The sequence below is a fragment of the Macrosteles quadrilineatus genome, unplaced genomic scaffold (genome assembly GCF_028750875.1).
Source record: "Macrosteles quadrilineatus isolate MER2022 unplaced genomic scaffold, UCM_ALF_1.0 Scaffold_3__2_contigs__length_128488019, whole genome shotgun sequence".
NCBI classification, from domain to species: Eukaryota; Metazoa; Arthropoda; class Insecta; order Hemiptera; family Cicadellidae; genus Macrosteles; species Macrosteles quadrilineatus.
Genome location: NW_026542596.1, coordinates 19880330 through 19891332, shown reverse-complemented (window position 1 = coordinate 19891332; position 11003 = coordinate 19880330). Strand labels below are relative to the sequence as shown.

General features: G+C 33.5%; 1 protein-coding gene across 1 annotated transcript; it reads right to left on the bottom strand.

Annotated features, from left to right (window-relative positions):
* On the bottom strand, positions 1-10742 carry LOC128989035 (uncharacterized). The gene is made up of 8 exons (XM_054410890.1): positions 10578-10742; positions 10271-10366; positions 7748-7898; positions 5599-5714; positions 4488-4601; positions 3520-3648; positions 1435-1500; positions 1-116 (listed from the first exon to the last, which is right to left on the bottom strand). Exons 1-8 carry the CDS (start codon positions 10723-10725, stop codon positions 1-3), a joined length of 936 nt encoding a protein of 311 aa, XP_054266865.1. The 5' UTR covers positions 10726-10742.
* Between the last annotated feature and the right edge of the window lie 261 nt (positions 10743-11003).

Below are 11003 nucleotides of genomic sequence, written 5' to 3'. Positions count from 1 at the left end.
CTAAATTGAGGTGCACACAACATATGGTGGGATGCTGCATCGACAAGTAGACTCATCATCTGGTAGAACTTTGTCTCCAACATTCAACAATAGATTTCCAAATCTGCATTGTGGTCCTGGAATAAAACATGATGTAGAGGTTAGAGTTTACATTTCATTACATCTTAAGTGAACTACAGTACACTAACAGAAATGTTGCTTTAAACCAAAGAAATCAAAGGTTATTTTGAGTTTGTAATGGAGTAACAATTTTAAAATGTACGTTTTCAAGAAAGCACTTTATAATTTTTTTTCAAAAGGTTTTTTATTTCATTGACATTTGAAGTTTCATAAAATGTCCATGTTAACACATTATCTTTGGAATTTTTTAAATATTTAACCCCAATAAGTAGAATTTTAACAGTTTTCAATCAGTAATACCATAGATAAAACATACTCCCTTAGTAGATTTCCCATCCTTATGGAACAGCTGAAGCCAATTTTATTGTTAGTTCTGTCCGTTTTTCTGTAGAGGTCGTGTTTTGTTTACAATTTGTTTCCCGTTATTACAGCCATTTAAAACCTCGTTTAACCAAATAATACGATCTAATCATAAACAATAACTTGTTCCCTAGTTATATAACCAAACAGTAAAGCACAAATCAAGAAATTAACCCTAAAATAATAGAAACAAAGTTTCGTCGACACTAGCGCCTTTGTGTCACGTACATGAACTAGACACGAAAAACGTGCTTCAAAATTTACAATGGGATGAGAAGTCTACTTGTGTTGGTTAGTCTATGGTAATACTCAACCTCTATAGCTCGATTTTCCCCGTTATTAAATCTCAATAACTTAAAGTTTACCTTTATCAGTCAAAGTTTGCATGATATGCCTCAATAATAACTTGAAGTTTGGTCGTACAGAGCAAGTCAGCATTTGTGTATGCATTGGTAGTAATCAATAAGAAATTATCTATGAACACTGAACAGTGAGTTTAAAGGCATAGACAAAAATTTGTTTTAACGAGGTTAAAACTGTGTTCAGAGAAAAACATTCCTATATCATTATCAGGACTGATTTTGCAAGAGAAAGGCCATTCAACTTGTGTGTGCATGATAAATTGTTTTATTTTGCTTCCAAAGTTACCCTTCACTACAAATAAATTGCTTGAGCTCCATTTATAAAAGGTTTTGCTTGTAATGTCGAGTTACAAAGGTCGTGACGTAACTTCTGTCAGAATCCAACCTCGATATCTCAAATTTTCGGTATTGTACCTTCATAGTACTCAAACCTTGCTTATTTGAAAAACTTGACAGCTTGAATGTTTATCACGCCCTCATCAGATTCAAGATATCATGTCCTACGGTAGTGTAACACCTGTTTTGCTCCACTTATTACAGTATTACTCCTGAGCCATTGTCCAATCTGGGCGACGGGATTCTGTTAACTTACCCTTGGCTGCAGTCACGACTGTTGGATCAACAACACTATTCTTCTCCACAGTGTCTCCAGCATCAGCTGAAACATTGTAGGGATCGAAATAATATCAGTTTGAAATTGGTATCGAATTGGAAAAGTATGAGAAGGAGATAATTAGAGCATAGTAATTTTAAGACTAACGACTTTTAGAAATAAAAAATGATTAATATTATGGTTTGTGCTATCATACTCTCCTCAAGGGAATCGTGCAGAAATTATGATGTACGTTAACATAATATATTGTTTAAATTTATGATTAGGGTTCTAGTAGATGAATAACAGATTCGGTTATCATTGTTTGGTTATATAGTTAAAAAATAAACACCCCTAAAGCTTTTGACATGAACTCAAAATATTTTATGAACCCACCCAAGACTTCTGGCTATTTTTTCAGAATTTGTTTTACAATCTGTTCATATAAATACTTTAAGAGTTAAAACATTTGGTTGGGAGCAAGCACCTGTCCATCAACAAGTATTTCTAAATCTACATAATTATAGTCTTGTTATCGTGGTTCCACTGTATTATCTGAAGGTAATATTTTTGTATGGAAATGCTTTTTAAAAATGTCACGTTTTTAATTGCACTAAAAAGTAGAAAATAATTTATAAATATGTGGAGAGAATAAATACTTGTAAGATTTTAAACAAAAAACGTGGGGTGCATGCTAATTTACAATTATCTTCACATATTGAACTATTAATATCTATTGCATGCCCCCCACCTTTTTTGTTTTAAATCTTACAATTATTTATTCTCTCCACTGTATTTATAAATTATTTTCTACTTTTTAGTGTGTTTAAAAACGTGGTATTTTTATAAAGCATTTTTATTTATAAATTATTTTCTACTTTTTAGTCTTTAATGTGTAAATATGTTTACCCACCATGTTAAACTTCCCTATCCCTAGGGTGATGTAAACAACTTCTTTACTTCACTCGGTGAAGTAAAGTTTCAAAATCTCACTTGGTGAAGTTATGAAACCCATTCAAATAACATTGAGTGCTCAACTTAATAAAATATACCTCTATGGAGCCAAGGACGTTCAACGCTAGAAATCAGCTGTGCGCTTGAATGTTATTGTTATACTTTAAAGTATTTCCTAACCTAGCTTTTGTTTGTAAAAGAATGTTACTGTTAGAAGATGAATGAAGTGGATGATGAAAAATATTGAACGTAGCCCCTTGTATATTGTCGGGTCAGGTAAAATCTTGTAAAATCACTTAGATGAATTATGGTAATTGCTTCCGCTCGTTGCACAGCATTCACCGCGTGATGTAAAAACGCTCTTACTACACTTGTAACGTAAATAGCTATAAATCTATTTTATATGGCCTGTTAGTACATAACCAAAACCTTATTATATGTAATCAGATGTTTTACCACTTTGAAATGCTTGTTTAATATTTTAGAATAACTCGGGAGCAGAATCTGTACCGCTTAACCTTTGCTCTTCGAACTGTCAAATTTAAGTATTTACAGCTATGACTTCAATTGATGTATTTACATTCTTTCAAAATGTAAACATGGAAAATTTGAAAGCCCATGGGGCATAGCAACAGGGAATTATTAAAATGAAAATTAAATTATATAATGTTATGTTGCATTGGCATCCGTTTGTGCGCTATGTTTCAAGTTTCAAGCCTCTAGCTCATCGGGAAGTTAGTTTAAAATTGATTGCAAAATTTGTACCGGACAAGAAAGCGAGCTAATAAAAACGTTTTAAAATATGAATTTATCTTACTGCGGTCAATGCCTATGTCAAAACAATTTATTGAGTCTTATAAAAATATTATAAGCAATTTCAGGCCATAAGAATGTTAAATACACTCAATCAGTTGTAGCTTACCATCACGTTTGCAGCCTATCCGATTCTGCATAAATTTTGGTGAAATAAAAAAATTAGTTTAAATGTATTCACAGTTAAATCGAAAATTATCTTTCATTAGTACAAAACTTCAAATAATTTTTAGACTACCTACAAAAGATAGATCCAGCCACAAATTTTCATTACCCACAAATAATTTTGGAATTTAACAAGTTGAGATGATAACTTACGGCACCTCCAGTCTAGAGGACAGCAGAAATGGCGAGAGTAGACAGGAGCACAGCCTCGGACCAGCTGTTCTCCGTCATGTAGCTCCAAGTCACAACCTATCTCTGTACACATGTTGTCGCTCAGTGTGCCTGCCATCACATAGAGACATTCAACTTCAACTTGTGAGAAAATTAAGCTTTTTTAATTTTAGGTTTTACACAAACCAATGTGTTCAAATTAAATCTGAATATTTTATTTATCATCATGTAACCACGTAATGGAATGTGTAAAAAAAGTTAAAAAAGTAAACCTGGGGGTACAAAAATAATGGGTAGAAAACTCAAGTATAACCCAACAACAAACACCATTGACACCGTTCAAACACCGTTGGCATTGAAAGTCAAGGGTTGTTGGCTCTCAAATGAAAACTACATTCATTGACAGTAAACCCTTTATAAGTGTTTAATGTGCTTATTTGCTCTAAATAAACCGCTAAGCGTTTTCTTAATCTGACTTGAACTATAACACCTATATGAGATGGCTGATGTGTACTACTTGAAGGTTGACTATAATTTAGGGTCATTGTAACTAAACTCACATTTTGTAACTGCACAAACAAACTTTATTAAGTGACGCCAGAGACATACATCGTTAACATTGAGACTGCCCAGACTGGAATGGCTAACTAACTGAGTTCCACTATCGGTTACCTGGTGGAGGTATACCTATGATACATCAATGACAACCCCGTAATATATACTACACTAAATGCAGCCCTTAAACCTATTTCAGAAAACTGGTCTTGATGTAAAGGATTCAGACGAAGTTTGTGTTTGGGACAAGGGATAAAAATGGAGTTTTCATATTGCTTGTAGGAGGCTTGAGGGGTTGCTGATGACCTCTAGTACTTTGTTTATTTGCATTGAATGTTTAACTAGTTTATTTTCCATACAAACAGTAATAATTTTGCTCTCTATAATATCCTTACCATTATAAGAAGTTCCACAGACGCATTTGTTGCAACTAGAGCCTCTGAAAGTGTAGAATCTATCATTCTCTTTATAAGTTACTCCATTGTAAGTGCATTTAGCCAGCTCTTTTTCTGAAAATAGAAAACAATCTCCTATCATTTTATTCTAGTTTTTGCATTAACAATTGATTTCCAGTCAGAAATAAGAAGTTTTATGCTGATCAAAAATAAATCTCTATGTTAAATGATCGGGTTTGCCACTGATCGCTTTATACTTCAAGAACAGATAAGAGTGAAGTAATGAAGTATAAAGCTCAACCATAGACTAACCAACACAAGTAGACTTCTCATCCCATTGTAAATTTTGAAGCTCGTTTTTCATGTCTAGTTCATGTACGCCACACTGGGCGCTAGTGTCGACAAAATTTTGTTTCTATTATTTTGGGGTTAATTTCTTGATTTGTGCTTTACTGTTTGGTTAAATAACTAGGGGACAATTTATTGTTTATAATTCGATCGTATTATTTGGTTAAACGAGGTTTTAAATGACTGTATTAACGGGAAACAAATTGTAAACAAAACACGACCTCTACATAAACCGTACAGAACTAACAATAAAATTGTCTTCAGCTGTTCCATTAGGATGAGAAATCTACTAAGGGAGTATGTTTTATCTATGGCTCAACGCTCTTGTATGTTCATTATTATCACAAGTAATCTTAAATAACCAGCTACCTAAGCCCATAAAGAAATAATGGTGACTGCAAAGATTGTTTCTACAGAATGTGGAAAAAACTATCTATATTTTCTGCAGCCCACTGTTCAGTGACAGGTCTATTAAGGGTTGTGGGCTTAGGCTTGTTAGAAAGCCTACACACTGCCATTATCTGTAGTCATAGAAAAGTGGTTGACTGAGTAACCCAAGTTTGTTATCAAGTCAAACTCAGAGGACCTGTTGCTGAACAGTGCGCTGCAGAAAATAGATTGATTTTTTTGTACCGTACCCTGTATTATAAATATGGTCTCAGTAACTAGTGCATTGAACATTCAGAAGTTTCAACAATCTTAGATTTTATGCACGCAACCACAACGCTTCATTTACAAATAGTTTATGTTTACAAGCACTTACTACAAACTTGTTTCTTTGGACAGCAGCCCTTGAGTTCCTCTCGCCAGTAGCAGCCCGGCCGAAGATTTGGTCTGAAGTGGTGAGGACAGTCACTAAATGTACATTCCCATCTGTACCTATTCGAACAATGTTTTACAATTTGACAACTGTAAACTGCATGTTGTTTCTCAGAGAAAACGGATTAGGAGAACAATTTAAATTCAGGCGTTGTTTTAACCATGCATAATAATCCCTACTACATTCATCTGCACTACAGATTTTGTGGATGCAGAATTGTGCAAGGGAAAAATGGTGCCCTGCCATCTTTCAATCGGTAAAAACAACAACATTCAAGATTTAAAAAGTCTTTATTCATCATAGACTACAAATGTTGATACATATTATGAATAGTGTCAGGTCTATTATTATTTACTACATACCTCAATTAGCAATAAGAAACAGTTAAACATTACAACATACTATACATTATTTAAAATTTAAATTACTAAAATCTTCTATACTGCCATTGGCTGTTAGAAAAAACCAGTTTTTTTTTATTCCACCCAGCTTCATCCAACACTATCTATCTACCTCCTGAAGTCATACCAGTTAATGTCCTGCATAACCCCCACTATACCAACAGCTTCATCTCTGCATACTCGTTACTCTCTCTTGTCTAAGATCACCTTTTTCTCATATCCACATGGTAGTGTGTGCAGTGCATGCACTGTTTGGTGTGTGGATTTAGTCACACCACAACTTCTAGCTAACAATTCAACCACTAAGTAGGTGCATGGCACCACCAAGGGCTCAATTTTATGCTTAAGTGTTTTTTTCCTAAACCGTAGACGCTTTTTAACATTTTTTGTGAGGGGATGGTCGAAAATGTCCCGAGACCACATCTAAAGAACATTATTTCAGTTTTTGGTCTATATTTTGAGAAATACTTGTTTAATCTATAATATTACTGACTTTAAATTATTTATTGTTGTTCAAATTCAAAAGAAAGCCCAATTAATTAGTACAAGTGTCAACTGTTAGAAATCAAGTACTGGAAAGGTCATGTAAGTGTGTTCATTCTACATATAGCCGGATTATTTACACCATGCCAGTAGGCAAGACAATTGCCTTTGCCTATTGCCATCACATGGTTGCGGAATTGTCGTAGGCCTGTCAAGTTGAACTAGAAAATGTTCGTACGTGGCCAACAATTGCCTAGGCATTTGACAGTGAACTAGGGTATACTGGCAAAAGACATGACAGCGCTATTGGCCTACACTGTTTACATGGCTCCAATTATTGCGACAACTGGGTTTTCGAGGGGCGGGGAGCCTCGCTGGGCGCAGCTCATAATCCTCAGTCTACTCCCAGAGATAACTGAATTTTGGGGCAACTGTGAGGGCAGTTGACAAGGCAATTGGCCTGAAGTGTTTACACAAAGCCAATAATTTGATGCCAGTCAATTGTGTTCTTCAATTCCCTGTCCAGGAACACATTTACACATTGACTGAATAGTTCCAGTTTAATGTTCTTTTTACATTCATACACAATTCGTATTAGCAATATTTAATATGTTCAAGCAATGTAGGTTTTGCAAATTTACCTAAATGATTCGCCTATTTGGTCTGATGATGATTGAAGTGTCCATTCAAAATCGATCACCACTTAACATTTTATATATAGATATATATGGGGAATAAGGAATAGAAGTAATAGGTCTCAAGGTAAACCAAGACCTGGTCTTGTGAGTTAACAGTATAAGTGTACCATAAATATATTTTTACAAGAGTTATTTGACATATTTTTGTACTCAACACATATTCATAACATGTTCAGGTAATTTAACACGTTTAAAATGTTATTTTTTTAAGAATTGGGAAAGTACAGAGTAGCTCAATATAATCTTCTTTATTGGTTTTTCAAGTACCAGCCGTTTCAATAAACTTTGAAGATTAGCTTTTTAATAATTAAATCCACAAATATAATTTAAAACATATAACAAATTATTCTACGGCCTGCAAAGTTATTGCTACCTAACAATACATGCATTATTTTTACAAGATACTGTATTATATCAATTTACAATTTATTTCTATAAGTCTTCTATGAGTCTTATTTCTATAAGTTTATGTATTCACTTAAGGTACGGAATACAATAAGTGCTACTTACTTAGTGAGGGGTGCCACAGCGAAGTTCTGGGCACAGTAACATTGTGGGATACAAGGGCTGGATATTTCATTGTGTTCCTCTATCCTTTGGCCTCCCTCTACAAACAGCTGTTTGATAACACAAAAGTTTCTACGGTTCTCTTCCAGTCCTCCTAATCAACATGATAACTTGTAATTAGTAAGGCCAACAGATTAAGACTTACAATACAATACAATTTTATTATAAGAATCAAGCAACATTGTTAGGTACTAAATGTCCAAAAATATACAATTCCCCGCCACATATGAACATTAATTGGAACTGATGGTGTTTTTGGCCTCTAGGGACCTCCAAATGAAAAAGTAAATCGATACCGGGTTTTGGTTTACCTTGAGACCTATTCCTTCTATTCCTTATTCCGCGCGGCGGCGTCACCCGCGTCACCGTGCCACTTTATCGGAAACCTTGTAATATTTCGATATAATTACCATATAAAGTCACTTTAGTGTGTTAAACATATTATGCAAGTTGAAAAACTGTACTGTTTGTTGGTTTAAAGGGTTTGATAGTTTAACGTTACTTAGGGTTTTTAATTAAAATTTTTAAATAAATTGTTAAATAACTCAAATTATATCATAGATACGGGATTTTTCCTTGATATTTTTTTAAAGCGGATGAAGTTGGTAATACAATGCCGTTTAGAGCTTGTTTCTATCGTGTCTAGTTCACGAGATATGAGCGATTTTCTAGAACGCGTCTCTGAGCACCTTCCCCCCCTCCCCCCCAAGTTGTGCACCTATTGGGAGGGCGACAACATCGGTTTTTGTCATCTCCAAGATGCCCCCAACAACAATCAAAAGTCAAAAAGAGTTACACTTTCAGTGCATACTCAACCCCCTATAGATGCTGGACTATTTACTGAATTGGTTGAAATGAAATATTTAGTAGAAGAAAAAAGAAAGAAGTAGAAGAAATAGAAATAATGTTTTTTTTAGAAAATTTAATCCTTATTATGGACAACCTAATGCAGCTATGAGTAGAAAACATTTGTAGAAAACACTAAAAAACAAGACCAGCTTTTGAAAAATGATAAGATATTTACAAGAAACTTTGATATTTATTTATTGATATTTATTTATTTATTGCTCTTTACAATTTTAACATTGAGTAGCATTTTTACATTGTGTGATTCTAATATTTATAATTACATAGGGGTTATTTTATAAAATTACACTTTAAATTAAATTTAACTTTAAACAAATAAATCAATACATTTAAAAAATGGAGGAAAACTAAAAAACATTATACATTTATCAAGAAAACCTTAACCCCTGGGGAATATAATACTGTGGCCCTTAACTCCAACGGTGTGCAGTGAACTCATCAACCGAATAGAATGCCTGATTTTTTGATTATCAAGTCACTTTAGTGTGTTAAACATATTATGCAAGTTGAAAAACTGTACTGTTTGTTGGTTTAAAGGGTTTTTGATGGATAGTTTAACGTTATTTAGGGTTTTTAATTAAAATTTTTAAATAAATTGTTAAATAACTCAAATTATATCATAGATACAGGATTTTTCCTTGATATTTTTTTAAAGCGGATGAAGTTGGTAATACAATGCCGTTTAGAGCTTGTTTCTATCGTGTCTAGTTCACGAGATATGAGCGATTTTCTAGAACGCGTCTCTGAGCACCTTCCCCCCCTCCCCCCCAAGTTGTGCACCTGTTGGGAGGGCGACAACATCGGTTTTTGTCATCTCCAAGATGCCCCCAACAACAATCAAAAGTCAATAAGAGTTACACTTTCAGTGCATACTCAACCCTACTCTAATATTTATAATTACATAGGTGTTATTTTATAAAATTACACTTTAAATAAAAATTTAACTTTAAACAAATAAATCAATACATTTAAAAAATGGAGGAAAACTAAAAAACATTATACATTTATCAAGAAAACCTTAACCCCTGGGGAATATAATACTGTGGCCCTTAACTCCATCGGTGTGCAGTGAACTCATCAACCGAATAGAATGCCTGATTTTTTTGATTATATAAAACTGTTATGTACATCGTGAGTATTTCCATAATCTATGAGTCGACTCTTTTAAAGTCATCGGAAGTTATGACTGTTATTCGTTTTTAAAATACGCCAGTAATACTTCGCAATTGTTCAAATTCAAGCAACAGGTACACTAGTTTAATACTAACTTAAGAGTAAAATATTCAAATATGTACCGCCTACACTAGTTTAAATAGGTTTTACTAATAAGTACAAAAATGTAACAATTGGGGTAAGTTTATGTAACAAAGGCCTACACGAGTGGTCAAGAATATTCTTAGAAATTAGGATATTGATTAATTGATTCAATGGTCAACAGTTGTGATTTTGTTTATAAATTTGTTTCTTATTGAAAGACCGAGCTTAGGAGGACAAGGTGCATTTTTCTATTTCATTACTACCCTTGGTCAGCGAGAGCTCAAATTCTTCAACAATTTAAAGATGAGAATAATAACTGACGTATAATTAGCAGTAACTTACCACAGTCAAAGTATTCTGGACAATTAGGATCCGCCGTATGAACAGGTTTACAGCCCAACTCCTTGTGGAAATGCAGACTCAAATGATCACAAGTGCCTGAGAAAAATCACTGTTAAAATTAAGCCTACTGTTGCAATAAAAATAATCACTATCTGTTGAATTATTTTAATTTGGTTATTATAAAATAAATTTTACAAATAAAATTGTATGAAAAAAAACCAAATATGTATAATTGAATAAAATTAATTTGCATCTCAATAACAAATGTATTTCTTTAGCAATACAGCATAATATTTATTTAACTCACCTATTGCTGCAGGCAATATTGTAGCCAAAGAGAATAACAGATTGAGTGAAGAAGTCATTGCTTCCTCATACTGATACACACTACAGACATCTCCTTTATCCCTTATCCGTAGGTCCCAACAACCAACAAAACAAACATTAACATCCATTAAAACTGTAGATATGATTAACGGGACTAAGCATTATCACAAATTAGTTAAAAACCTTTCCTCTCTAAGGATTAAATGTATTATCTTACTATAGGTTTGTGAATGATTTCTTTATCTATCTGTAGATCTACCCAGATACCGGATTTTCATTCAGTATCTATATTAGGGATTTCCTGAGTAAAACACTGTGTGAATAACATCCTACTAACGTAGGTTTAAGATAACACATTGTTTTGAACTGGGATTTTTAACATTATATAATAGCAGTAACTCTTAAG

Coding starts and splice junctions, on each gene's coding strand:
- LOC128989035 (XM_054410890.1), bottom strand. CDS start 10,725: ATGGATGTTAATGTTTGTTTTGTTGGTTGTTGGGACCTACGGATAAGG. Junction 7,899..10,270: donor TCCAGAATACTTTGACTGTG/GTAAGTTACTGC, acceptor CATGTTGATTAG/GAGGACTGGAAGAGAACCGT. Junction 5,715..7,747: donor GCTGTGGCACCCCTCACTAA/GTAAGTAGCACT, acceptor TTGTTCGAATAG/GTACAGATGGGAATGTACAT.